Here is a 15,014-nt window from a genome sequence, read left to right on the forward strand (position 1 = left end):
AATATTATACAGTTCAACCTTGTTTTTAAAAAATTTAACTTCCCAATCACTATTAATGTTACTATAAATATTACTACAATTGAGAAAAATGCAGCCGAGCTTAAGCTATTTTTTTTTTGAGGACATAAGACTATGTTACTTTTACTACTTTATTAAAAATAAATCATAAAAATGTAAAAGAAAGCACATAAAAATCTAAAGATAATATTTTATTTACAGTATCCTCAATAATGTAATAAAATAATACTTTATGGCATTGAAGGATATATTTTTTTATTTATGCCAGCTCAGTGGATTATTGTAAGCTTTTTTACTTGCATCTTTTTGTGAAGTCAAACAAATCAGAACTTTTAGAAGTCAAGGTCTCTTAAGTTTGATCACAACAGGAATAGAACCCAGATCTTAGTAAAGTGTATTTTTTATACTATGTTCTATGTTATTTTAAATTAGCCAATAGGAATATGTACTTTTGATTTTTGATACTGAAATATCGAATCATGAAAATGCCTTTTCTTTTAAACAGATTATTCCTGGTAAAAAATATGCAGCCAGAATTGCCCCTAACCACCTAAATGTTTATATCAATCTGGCTAACCTGATCCGAGCAAATGAGTCCCGACTGGAAGAAGCAGATCAGCTGTACCGTCAAGCAATAAGCATGAGGCCCGACTTCAAGCAGGCTTACATTAGCAGGTATTCCAGTTCACCTTAGATCTGTCATTATAGAATATTGAAACTGCATCTGCATGTACATTTTTAATAAATTGGCTTTCTTTTGAAAAAAATTATATTTTTAATAATCTTAGCAATCAAGTACATAGAAGGGCATAGCTTTTTAGACTGACACATTTTATTGATTTGAAATTAACAAAGAGAATCCCTATAATAGCCGCCTTAGGTTTTATATTAAGGGTAGAAATAGCTCTGTCTCAGTTTCATTTTCTTCCCATCACCAAAATTGTTCTTTTCCTAATTAAATTAACACCTGAAATTTATGTTTTTTAATAGTTTCTTCTAATATCAAACTCTCAGGAACTTTCTTAAGTTTTTAGAGTTGGTTGGTTATTGATGCCTTGGACAAAGAAAACATTTTGGTTCTCAGCAAAAAAACGTTGTCTGGCATCACATGTTAAAACTTCATTTATTTTCTTATGTATGTGTTATAATTTGTATTATTTTTGAGGGAAAATGTGTTTTAAAACTTTGTTTTGTAGCCTGATGCGGAAACCTAATAATAATTTGTAACATTGTTTCTGTGGGGAAACACATTCTGAATTTAAGTTTTTGAGATAATCTGTTTTTAAGTTGGGATTGTTTTTGGTCTGCCTTGTCCAGTACTTCTTGAAACCCATTGAGTTTAGCAGGCTTGTATCTGTAAATAAGACCTGTCATGTATTAACCCATAAAGAACTGTTTAACAATCTCTGCATTAAAAAAAAATATTTTGAACAAACATTTATTCTAGAAGTTGTTTTAATGAGAATATTAATTGTTGTTCCTTTAATTTTATTCCTGTGCTAATACTGTAGGAAAGAATAGTAGTATATAATAAGAACAACTCTCATATCACTACTTAAATATGATTTGTACATATGTAAAAATAATTATTTAAGCAAAATTACTTTTTAAAATTTTTTAACAGAAAATACAACCACACTAGAAAGATTTATGTAATGGTTTCTTAACTGGTCCTCAATTCTAAGTGTGTTCCTCAAAGCTATCTACAGGTCAGATAAGTCCCTCCCACTCTACACAATCAGCTTTTTTTTTTTTTTAGTCCTTTTTCTGTTTGTTTGTTGTTTGTTTGTGACAGAATCTTGCTTTGTCACCCAGACCAGAGTGCAGTCGTGTGATCTCGGCTCACTGCAACCTCTGCCTCATGGGTTCAAGTGATTCTGGTGCCTCAGCCTCCCTAGTAGCTGGGACTACAGGCACATGCCACCGTGCCTGGCTAATTTCTGTATTTTTAGTAGAGACAGGGTTTCACCATGTTGGTCAGGCTGGTCTCAAACTCCTGACCTCAAGTGATCTGCCCACCTCACCCTCCCAACGTGTTGTGATTACAGGTATGAGCCATAATGCCCGACTTTTTTTTTTTTATGAATGGTCATATTATATGAAGACATTGATGAGGACTAAATTAACATAAGAAGGGATTAGAGATTTTAAATACTTTGATTTTTTGCACAGTGAGACTTCTATTATAGAATCAAACATTGGAATTTCTCTTACTACTACTGTATGCCGTTTTTTTCTTCTAGTGCTGTTATTTTGTCACCTAACAAATTAATTTCTCACTCTGGCTAGTTGTCCTTTTTCTGATGCAGTCTAGTCTGTCTCTTTTTAAAATAAATTCAAAGAATATATTTTCTCTGTCCTCCTGATATGTTGCCCTCTAAAGTCAGGCATGAATTTTCTTCTTAAATATTGTTTGAAAATAAATCAAGACAAATAAACTAAGGAGTTCAGATTTGAGGACAGTTTCAAAGAGTTGTTTTTGAAAGAGTTTTTAAGAGCTTGGGTTAAAAGAAAAAAACTATATGTGGAAAGGTTTAAAACTTGGCAAAAACTCTGTCTACAAACTGAGATGGTAATGTTGTAAGTAAAACTTGTGTTTGATTTTTCCACAGAGGGGAATTGCTTTTAAAAATGAATAAACCTCTTAAAGCAAAGGAAGCATACCTTAAAGCACTAGAGCTGGACAGAAATAACGCAGATCTTTGGTACAACTTGGCAATTGTATATATTGAACTTAAAGAACCAAATGAAGCCCTAAAAAACTTTAATCGTGCTCTAGAACTAAATCCAAAGCATAAACTAGCATTATTCAACTCTGCTATATTAATGCAAGAATCAGGTATGTTTTCTCAAAATATTTCTGCATTTAAACAAATTGTAGTTTATATAATATAATAAAACCTTAATTTAACTTTATTACCCATAACAAACACTTTATGTATTAACAGTTTATAGCAATACTGTACTTAAAAGATTTATAGGAAGAATATTTGAAATAAACTATTTTCAAGTAACATGCATTCTAACGTGATAATACTGATTTTTAATTCTTCTAGCATGTGTTAAGGCTAATTTTTCAGGCAGTCTATTAAGCAACGTTAATTATTTTGTCATTTTATACACGTAAACATAATATAACTTATAAACTCTCCAAATAATATGAACTTGTGAAATTTTTTCCATAATTAGCTGTGAGGAGCCAAGAGCATATGTTTTCACAAAATAGCCTTTTATTTTATTTTGATTCATAAGAGCTAATAGTTTGGGCACCATTTTATATCCAATTTTACTGTGTTTTTTGAGATATTATTGTAATTTTTGATATTTTTTATAATTTAGCAAAACTAAATTATTAACCACAGTAAATCTGGATCTTTCATCCATATTTTATATAGAAATTTTAGTTCTGCCTTACAAGACAGTGTATATGATTTATAATCTTTTTAATTTTTAAATAGAAAAATCTATTATAATGGTTAGTTATTTCTTAGATGCATTTCTTAAAACTTTTGTAAAATATGAAAGAATCATAAAGTCATAGTATTTTAGAGCTAAAGAAGACCATTGAGGTTTGCATTTGCCAGTCTTCTATTTAGCAGAGTGAAAACCAAATACATTTTATGACTGCTCCAAAGTCTCATGGCTAAGTACTAATCCAAGATAACAACTGAAGCCTCCTGATTTATTTCCATATTTTCATCATCCATCAGGCTGCCAAATAAAAGAATAGAGAGAAATCTTTATGCCTGGTATTCAAAAGAGTATAAATTTGGAGAAAAGCTAATACTTTTGTAAAGTTATCTACCTTGATAACCATGAAAGATGCTCATTATTAGACACAAGATTGCACCATAAGGTTTGTAACTGTAGTACTTGAACATTTTTTTAATTTATTTGCAATAGAAATTACCTCAATGGAGATTTGCTTCCTACCAGGCGTGGCTCATGCCTGTAATCCCAACACTTTGTGAGGCCAAGGTGGGAGGATCACTGAAGGTCAAGAGTTTGAGAACAGCCTGGGCAACACCGTGAAACCTTGTCTCCACAGAAAATTTTAAGATCTGCAGGGAATGGTGGCACATGCCTATAGTCCCAGCTACTCGGGAAGCCACAGTGGGAGAATTGCTTGAGCCCAGGAGTTCGAGGTTACAGTGAGCTATGGTCACAGCACTGCCCACGAGCCTGAGAGGCAGAGTGAGACTCTGTCAAAAAAAAAAAGATGATGTATGTTTCCTAAATCCCAATTAATTCCTTAATTCCTAATTTCTAAATTCCTAATCCTTATATTTAATCATATGTTTTTGTCTTCAAAACATTCCTAACATTTTGAAGTAACATTTTTAAAAATGTGATATAGTAATTCTGGCCAGTCATGGTGGCTCACACTTGTAATCCCAGCATTTTGGGAGGCCGAAGTGGGCGGATTGCCTTATTCAGGAGTTCGAGACCAATCTGGCCAACATGCTAAAACCCTGTCTCTACTAAAAATACAAAAAAAAAAAAAATTAGCTGGATGTGGTGGCATGCACCTGTAATCCCAGCTATTCAGGAGGCTAAGGCAGGGGAATTACTTGAGCCAGGGAGGTGGAGATTGCAGTGAGCCAAGGTCGCACCACTGCACTCCAGCCTGGGTGACAGAGCAAGACTCTGTCTCAAAAAAAAAAAAAAAACAGGAATATAATATAGTGATTCTGAAACATTTTTCTACCCAGTAATAGTTACCATTAATTTTCCAATATATATCATAATAATTCTTAGAAAACTCAGTTAACCCGGAGAAGTTAAATAACTTGTTCAATGTATAAAGTCATAATGTTACCAGAATCAAGATTGAATACATGTCTTCGTTGGCAAATCCTATGCTTCTTTCTCTGAATTCTCTATTTTCCCTCTGCTATTTCCAATTGAATTCTATATTATAAGAGACATTTCTCTCCTTTGGTTTCTGAAGCACGTACTGTTTTAAAGGAAAGGAAATAAGCTGTCTTTTTACTGTTTCATATATTTTGATTTTCCTGTGAAGACTTCGAGGTTTTTGCTTTTTACTTTTTTTAACTATGGAAAGCAATTAGTTGTTAAAGCTTTTTTGTAATCTAAGTATTTGAAAACAGCTTTGTTCCTCACATTTAATTATTGTACTAGCAATATAAGTTTTTTTTCTTTAAAAAACTTTCTAGGTGAGGTTAAACTCAGACCTGAAGCTAGAAAACGACTTCTAAGCTATATAAATGAAGAGCCACTAGATGCTAATGGCTATTTCAATTTGGGAATGCTTGCCATGGATGACAAAAAGGACAGTGAAGCAGAGATTTGGATGAAGAAAGCCATAAAGTTACAAGCCGACTTCCGAAGTGCTTTGTTTAATCTAGCTCTCCTGTATTCCCAGACTGCAAAGGAATTAAAGGCTTTGCCAATTTTGGAAGAGTTACTCAGATACTACCCTGATCATATCAAGGGCCTTATTTTAAAAGGAGACATTCTGATGAATCAAAAGAAAGATATACTAGGAGCAAAAAAATGTTTTGAAAAGATTTTGGAGATGGATCCAAGCAATGTGCAAGGAAAACACAATCTTTGTGTTGTTTATTTTGAGGAAAAAGACTTATTAAAAGCTGAAAGATGCCTTGTTGAAACATTGGCATTAGCACCACATGAAGAATATATTCAGCGTCATTTGAATATAGTCAGGGATAAAATTTCCTCATCTGGTTATGTAGAACAGCCAATATTCCCAACCAGTAAGACTTCAGATGTAGAAGAAGGAGACAAAATTCCAGCTGAAAGTGTAAAAGAAATCAGAGGTGAATCCAGACAAACACAAATAGTAAAAACAAGTGATAATAAAAGTCCATCTGAATCCAACAAACAATTAGGAAAAAATAGAGACAAAGAGACCCCCCACAAAACAGCAAAAGACATCAAAGAAATTGAGAAGAAAAGAGTTGCTGCTTTAAAAAGACTAGAAGAGATTGAGCGTATTTTAAATGGTGAATAATATTAATATGTATCATGTGACAAGAGTATCAAAGAACATCAATCTATCATATGATTGCTTCTACTGGGAGCTTTGAAAAAAAGTCCAAGGGTTCCTAATGGTCAATCATGAGCTGCCTTGAAGTAGGATCAAAGTAAGATTTTCATTAAAGACCTGTATTATCCCAGGATGTATATCATATGAAATATGGCTGTTTACAAAGTTTGGGTGAATATAGCAGAAATATTACAGTGAAAGTGACAAATTTGCACTTCTTATTATAGAAAGAAGGTGTTTCTGGCAGTATAATCTTTACTGCTCTCAATTAAAAATAATTTGATGCCTGAATGATAATCCCTTGAGGACAAATCCAACCTGTGCTGGTTTATTCTATGAATTCCCATTTATTCGCCTACTTCATTTTTCTTGTATCTCTTAGAATCTAGCTATGAATTGAAAACACTTGTTGAACACTTTTTTTAAGTAAGTCTATTTAATCAGGAGACTTTGCACTACAAAAGCATACTGACTTTCTGTTGTATTCTTTGGTTTAGTTCTAGAAAGAATGCTGGATGAAACATTTTAAAATAAGTCATGACGTTAACATATTTTCATAATTGTATACTTGTTTTTAACTTAATGCAATTTTTAATCAGGTAAAGTTTGACACGTATAGCTACATACACACATTTCTAATGGTGCTCATATATACTGTATTTTTTGTTATTTGATTTTACTTATTGAGAGTATCACAAGATGAATCACATAATCATGATTTTTTTTTTTTTACTTTTATTCCCCAAACTATTCATGTCTTTTTTTTTTTTTCACTATTACTTCCAGAACTATTCATGTTTCTTAAGTAATAGTCATTGAGAAGTCCCAGTAACTCTAAACTTTTGAGTAATAACTTAGGAAACTTCTCTTTCATCTTTGTGTTAGCTTTCTGGTCTTACTTGGATTTTAATATTCTGCTTCCAAAGTCACAATTTAATTATACTTAGATACCTTAAGCCACTGAATTCACTTCTGTTTGATTGAAAGCAAAACAATGTGACAGTTTATTTTCAAATGCTAACTTCTTGATATTTTGTTATGGTATGTCTTTTTATTAAATATGTATTTTGACTACTGAGCTTTCATAAAAAATTTGCAGCTATTTTAATCATCAAGAATGGAAAACAGATTGCTATTGCATTTTCCTATATATGCAATTATTATGGTTTAACCAAAATTGTATCATTTGGGCTTACTGTCTAGATATAAAAGATAATTAGTCTACTATAGTATTAATAAATTTTTCAGTTGGTTTGGGCAAATTTAAACCTGAAAAATAGGTTAAAAAGTAGATAAAAATTAAATTTACTAATTTAAACCTGATTTTTTTTCTTAAGTTAAAATATATTTTAAATGAGCTTTATAATACCTTTAAAAGATGGTTCTAATTTAAAATATAAAAGCTCTAGCTATCATCCTGGGATAGTAACTAATTTCTAATTATGTAGTATTTCAAAAACTATATATTTTTTTAGTTCCTTTGAGATAACTAATTTCTAACTATATGTTTCAAAAACCATATTCCCATAATGTTTTTTAAGAATTGTTTTATAAATAGATCATAAGATACAAGGTCTGCATTAAAAGACCCACTCTTACTAGGTCCCCCAAGAATCTGCCATAGATTTTTTTTTAAGGCAATTTAAAGCAAGCACTGATACCAGTGGGAGTTGATCTTGATCTAGGAGATTCCGTTAAGCATCCAAACAATGCCTATTTTCCATTCTTAGGTTATGACTTGTGACTCCAGATATAAGATGGAGAATACCTCATATACTATGACTTGAAAATGGAATCTTAAATTCTTATATTTTCTCCATATATCTTAAGGAAAAGTTTCTGAGTATGACCTGTTTTGCCATAATATCAAGTGGAGGGTGGTTCAGAAAAGTAAAAGGAAATCTTTTGTGACAGCAGACTATAAAAGAAGTTTGAGTAATATTTTAATAAATGTACATAACTATTCAAATGATAAAATTTATTAATGTGATCCAATGATTTTATTTAAAAATTTTCTTCCTTATTAGCACTTAGAACTGTGCCTATTACGTAAGTGCTCATATATTTGAATTTTAAATACTTTATTTAAATAAAGACCACTATGAATAATTAATAATTTAATTATTGTTCCAAGTCAGTAGCTTTCAACCCTCTCCATATTAGAATCATCTGAGGAGTTTTAATATGGAACCCACCTCATAACAATTACATCTGAATTTCTGGAAGATGGAGCCATGCCTGTTTTTCCAAAAGCTCTTTGAGTGTTTCAAATTTATAGTCAGAGTTAAAGACCACTGCTCTACATTAGTTCAGGAAATCCTTTTATTTCTCCCATATTAACTTTTAAAATTAGCAATATACCAGTTAAGGGTTGCTGGTTTAAATTCCACTAAGGAACATGTTCTAATAACTAGCATTTATGACTTGAAATGTAAGAGCTTAAGTTCCATCAAACTAGCCCATGTGTAAGATTATTGTTTCTTCTCTATAAATTCAAAATAGATATTCAAACTTTTCAGGTGAGAAAAGATAACATTTTTTTTTTCCTCTGGAGCTGCCTGTTCGGGGAGATGGAAGTGGGCACATTTAGGGATCAATTCACTAACCTATGATTCAGAGTTCTGATAATGTGTAAGTTAGGAAAACAAAGCTTATCACAGGTTTGTATGCTGGTGAATGGAAAGAGTTTTGATTCTCTCTCTCTCTCAAAAGAAAATAAACTCTCCAGCAGTTCTAGGAAGGCTTTGACAATCCCCAAGGAGCAGTGTTACCTTACTCCACTGCTTCTTAGAAGGTAGAATTAAGTTTCTGGAATTGTGCTTGTTTTCTTATTAACATTTAGAATTGGGAATATTATCTTAATTTTTCCAGTGAGTAGTTTTCTGAAATTGATAACTTGGAGAGTAAAATATGTATTTTGCTTTTCAATTTTGTGTTTACTTTTATGTAAAAATTTGGTATGTGAATTACATGGTTCTAATAAACCTCTTGCCTTTTCATTACAGCTAATTTGAACTCTCAACTTCATGTTATAGAATGCTTCTTTAAAGATGCTTTAAAAACTATTAAGAAAATATATAGATTTGTATGTCAATTTATACTTCAGAAATCCATATATTTGTCATATTTGTATTTTTAGAAACCGAATTGGATGACTAGATGGTATTTTAAATGAATGCCCAAAAATATCTTCTACCTTTGTCCAAAAGTTTATCTGTTAGAAGCTGTCAGCCATTCATGTAGAGAGTTTATAAAAAAATAATTTAAAATTGTATGCATTTTATATTGCTATGGTATCTGTACCATATTTCTAAATATCATTATTAAACTGGTACTTCTTAAAACCATAGCCTGGCCTGCCTTTTAGTGTTAAAAAAAAATACGATACTGTGTATAAAGAGATTTCTTATTTTTTGAAGAAGAGATGGCATGTAATTTATTAACAGTGATCTGAGAAAGACATGAAATAAGTTTCTGAAAATGATATATTTTCAAACATGAGTGAAAACAACCAAATTAAGAAGTGGAAACAACTCAGACTTGGAATTTTATACAAATTTCATTTCTACATCTTCCTGATACTGCCCCTGGCATAATTAAGAGGAAATTGTTACACCTGCATGTCCTCCTCAGTTTCTTCATCTACAAGTTGGGAAAAACTTTTAAAGGTATGAAGAGGATTTATATATTTATATGATATATTGTATATAATGTATTCAAATTGCTTAGAGTTTCTAGCACATATAAAGTAATATTAGTATAAACAAGGCTTAAATGCTTGGATTTGATGGATATGACTTAATTTGTATTTGTGCTAATAGCTGTAATGTCAATGACAGGATAGCAAGCAAATGATTAGAAATCTAATAGTAATGTTTGTTCCTTAGCTATCTATGCTAACAAGTACATAGATAGCCTAAAGTAAATTATGCTTGGGATGAAGCTAAATTGTGTAACTAAGACACCTTAAAATTGTATTACCTTGTGCTGTTCACTGCCATCAGGGAGGCAGCATAAAATGAAAGACATAATATGAAGACTGGATCCAGGCAAATTCATGTTCTTTGTAACTTTATTCATCAGTAACATTGCTGTGGCTCAATGGATAGCATATTTCCATCAAGTAACACTGTATAACGTGGTGCTTTCATGTTTCTGCCTTAAATAACCCTTAAAAAATCATTCTAGGGAAAAAATTTTTGCAGTTTCCCCATCTGACAAAGGGCTAATATCCAGAATCTACGAAGAACTAAAACAGATATACAAGAAAAAGCCCCATACCAAAGCGGGCGAAGGATATGAACAGACACTTTTCAAAAGAAGACATATATGAGGCAAAGAAACATGAAAAAATGCTCATTGTCACTGGTCATTAGAGAAATGCAAATGAAAACCACATTGAGATACCATCTCACACTAGTTAGAATGGCGATCATTAAATCTGGAGACAACAGATGCTGGAGAGGATGTATAGAAACTCCTACACAGTTGGTGGGAGTATAAATTAGTTCAACCTTTGTGGAAGACAGTGTGGCGATTTCTCAAGGATCTAGAAATAGAAATTCCATTTGACCCAGCAATCCCATTACTGGGTATATACCCAAAGAACTATAAATCGTTCTACTATAAAGACATGCACACATCTGTTCATTGCAGCCATGTGTAGAATAGCAACGACCTGGAACCAACCCAAATACCCATCAATGATAGACTGGACAAAGAAAATGTGGCACTTAGACACCATGGAATACTATGCAGCCATAAAAAACGATGAGTTCATGTCCTTTGTAGGGTCTTGGATGAATCTGGAAACCATCATTCTCAGCAAACTGACACAAGAACAGAAAACCAAACACTGAATGTTCTCATTCATAGGCAGGTGTTGAACAATGAGAACATGTGAACTCAGGGAGAGGAGCATCACACACTGGGGGCAGTTGGTGGGAGCTAGGGGACGGACAGCAGGGGGGTGGGGACGGTTGGGAGGGATAACATGGGGAGAAATGCTGGATATAGTATGCACCTATGCAACAACCCTGCATGACCTGCACATGTACCCCAGAACCTGAAGCAAAATAAAATTTATAAAAACATTCTAGCTTGCCCTTTCTTAAAGACTCACATGGTCAAAATTTCGTCTTTATTTCTTGCCTCTGCCATGGTTTAGTTTCAGATATTGGGACCATAAACTGACTAACCCATACTGAAGTATAAATGATGGGTAAATCTTATTAGCCATATCAAAGGTTAAGTCAAGTGAACCACTTTCTTGGTAAAGTTGCAGGCAGTAGAGTGGGTTTCAGGGATATGGTGTTTCTACACGATTCTCCCTAACTAAATTAGATCTCAAAAAGCTTTCTAACTGCAACAAACTCCCTTCTGACCAGGTAACTATTTTGGATGGGCCCTGTCTGATCTTTGAGAGTGGAACTGACTACCCAGATTGTTAGCAGAATCAGATCTAATTTTAGCAGTGATATGTGTAAAAGTTCAGAGCAGTGAATAGCATGCACGTTATTAACACTGTTTCTTGTATGAGTATTTGCTTCACTGAACTATAGTTTTCATTGCAGGCTTCTTAGTCACTTAAATACTAGTAAATACTAGTCTTCTTGTTGCCATTCTTTTTCTTTCTGTGGAGCAGTAGTTGGAGCTATAAATATTCCAGATCTCTAGCCCATATTTTCTCCAGGCCCTAAACTATGAATCCAATGGTTTACTAAACATCATACTCTCAGACCTTCATTGCACCCATCCTCTTCAAACACATGGCCAGTGGATAAAAAGTTTAAGAAAGAAAAAAAGTATGTATGTGAAGCATGGGGAGAGAAAGACCAAAGGAATATAAAAAAGCTTACCAGTGGATTACCTACTCAATGAGGAAGTTTAAGAGCAAATAAGCATGATTATGGACTTAGGTTAAAACAAATAATACAAACATACGTAAAGACGCTACACCTTGTGGCCTGTAATGCCAGCACTTTGGGAGGCCTAGGTGGGCAGATCACTTCGAGACCAGCCTGGCCAACAGGAGCACCTAGATATATAAAGCAAGTTCTTAATGACCTACAACGAGATTTGGACTCCCACACTGTAATAGTGGGAGACTTAAACACTCCACTGTCAATATTAGATCAATGTGACAGAAAATTAACAAGGATATCCAGATCTTGAACTCAGATCTGGACCAAGCAGACGTAATAGACATCTATAGAATTCTCCATCCCAAATCTACAGAATATACATTCTTCTCAGCACCATGTAGCATTCACTCTAAAATTGACCACATAATTGGAAATACATCACTCCTTATCAAATACATAAGAATGGAAATCATAACAGTCTCTCATACCACAGTGTAATCAAATTAGAACTCAGGATTAAGAAACTCAAAACCACACAATTATGTGGAAACTGAACAACCTGCTCCTAAATGACTACTGGATAATAATGAAATGAAGGCAGAAATAAAGGTGTTCTTCAAAACCAAAGAAAATGAAGATGCAATGTACTATAGTCTCTGGGACATAATTAAAGCAGTGTCTAGAGGGAAATTTATAGTACTAAATGCCCACATGAGAAGAGAGGAAAAATCTAAAACTGACACCGTAACGTCACAATTGAAAGAACTAGAGAAGCAAGCTCAAACAAATTCAAATGATTGCAGAAGGCAAAAAATAACTAAGATCCAAACAGAACTGAAGGAGATAGAGACATAAAAAACCCTTCAAAAAAATCAATAAATCTAGGAGCCAGTTTTTTGAAAAGATCAACAAAATAGATAGACCACGTAGCCAAACTAATAAAAAAGAAAACAGAGAAGAATCTAATAGATGCAATAAAAAATGATAAAGGGCATATCACCACCAATTTCACAGAAATATAAACTACCATCAGAGATTACTACAAACACCTGTATGCACATAAACCAGTAAATCTAGAAGAAATGGATACATTCCTGGACAGTAACACCCTCCCAAGACTAAACCAGGCAGAAGTTGAATCCCTGAATAGACCCATAACAAGGTCTGAAGTTGAGGCAGCACTTTATAGCCTACCAACCAGAAAATGTGCAGGTCCAGATGAGTTCAAAGCTGATTACTACCAGAGGTACAAAGAGGAGCTGGTATCATTCCTTGTCAAACTATTCCAAATGATACAAAAAGAGGGAATCCTCCATAATTCTTTTTATGAGACCAACATTATTCTGATACCAAAACCTTGCAGAGATACAACTAAAAAAAGAAAATTTCAGACCAATATCCATGATGAATATTGAAGCAAAAATCCTTAATAAATACTGGAAAACCGAATCCAACAGCACATCAAAAAGCTTATTCATCACGATTCAGTCGGCTTCATCCCTGGGATGCAAGGCTGGTTTAACATACACAAATCTATAAATATAATCCATCACATAAACAGAACCAAAGACAAAAACCCCATGATTATCTCAATAGATGCAGAGAAGGCCTTTGACAAAAATTCAACAGCCCTTTATGCTAAAAAACTCTCTATAAAGTAGGTATCAATAGAATATATCTCAAAATAATAAAAGCTATTTATGACAAATCCATAGCCAATATCATACTGAATGGGCAAAAACTGGGAGCATTCTGTTTGAAACGGGCGTCCTCTCTCACCTACTCCTACTCAACATAGTATTGGAAGTTCTGGCCACAGCAATCAGGCAAGACAAAGAAATAAAGGGTATTCAATTAGGAAAAGAGTACATCAAATTGTCTCTATTTGCAGATGATATGATTGTATGTTTAGGAAACCCCATTGTCTCAGCCCAAAATCCCCTAAAGCTGATAAGCAAGTTCAGCAAAGTCTCAGGATACAAAATCAAGTGCAAAAATCACAAGCATTCCTATGCAACAATAACAGACAAACAGAGAGACAAACCATTAGCAAACTCCTATTCACAATTGCTACAAGGGAATAAAATACCTAGGAATGCATCTAACAAGGAATGTGAAGGACCTCTTCAAGCAAAACTACAAACCACTACTTAAGGATATAAGAGAGGACACAAACATATGGAAAAACATTCCATGCTCATGGTTAGGAAGAATCGATATCGTGAAAATGGCCATACTGCCCAAAGTAATTTATAGATTCAATACTATCTTCATCAAGCTACCATTGACCTTCTTTACAGAACTGGAAAAAACGACCTTAAACATTTTATGGAACCAAAAAAGAGCCTGCATAGCCAAGGCAATCTTAGGAAAAAAGAACAAAGCTGGAGGCATCACACTACCTGACTTCAAACTGTACTATAAGGCTACAGTAATCAAAACAGCATGGTACTGGTACCAAAACAGAGATGTAGACCAATGGAACAGAACAGAGGACTCAGAAATAATGTCACAGGCCTACAACCATCTGATCTTTGACAAACCTGACAAAAGCAATGGGGAAAGGATTCCCTATTTAATAAATGGTGTTGGGAAAACTGGCTAGCCAGATGCATTAAGCTGAAACTGGACCGCTTCCTCACACCTTATACAAAAATTACTCCAGATGGCTTAAAGATTTAAATGTAAGACCTAACATCATAAAAACACTAGAAGAAAACCTAGGCAATACCATTCAGGACATAGACATAGGCAAGAACTTCATGACTAAAACACCAAAAGTATTGGGAACAACAGACAAAATTGACAAATCAGATCTAATTAAACTTAAGAGCTTCTGCTGACCAGAGCTGCTTTCTTTTTTAAAAATTATTTATTTTATTTTATTTTTACTGGGGATCATCTTGTTCTAAACAGAAATATATCTTAATTTTAAAAATTGGAATTCCAAGTAAAGATTCAAAATATTAATTTTACGGAAGTGCAGTGAGATACAAGAGAATTCTAAAAAACAAAGAAATCAGGAAAGCAATTCAGGATATAAATGAGAAGTTTATTTTAAAAAAATATATTTTTAATGGAAACCAAATAGAAAGCCTGAA

The 15,014-nt window shown here is 33.3% G+C and overlaps 1 protein-coding gene across 3 annotated transcripts in view; it reads left to right on the plus strand.

Annotated features, from left to right (window-relative positions):
• TMTC3 (transmembrane O-mannosyltransferase targeting cadherins 3) overlaps nt 1–9,431 on the plus strand; it is a 51,030-nt gene extending 41,599 nt beyond the window's left edge. For 2 of the 3 annotated variants that reach the window (XM_032297151.1, XM_032297154.1), the window contains exons 12-14: nt 524–693; nt 2,631–2,857; nt 5,196–6,013. In XM_032297151.1, the coding sequence (XP_032153042.1) occupies nt 524–693; nt 2,631–2,857; nt 5,196–6,013 (1,215 nt within the window). Of the gene's footprint in view, nt 1–523; nt 694–2,630; nt 2,858–5,195 lie in introns of all 3 variants that reach the window. The other variant, XM_032297150.1, reaches the window with a different exon arrangement.
• The last annotated feature ends 5,583 nt before the right edge of the window (nt 9,432–15,014 follow it).

This window comes from Sapajus apella, unplaced genomic scaffold (assembly GCF_009761245.1).
Source record: "Sapajus apella isolate SASKATOON/1434 unplaced genomic scaffold, GSC_monkey_1.0 scaffold2, whole genome shotgun sequence".
NCBI lineage: Eukaryota > Metazoa > Chordata > Mammalia > Primates > Cebidae > Sapajus > Sapajus apella.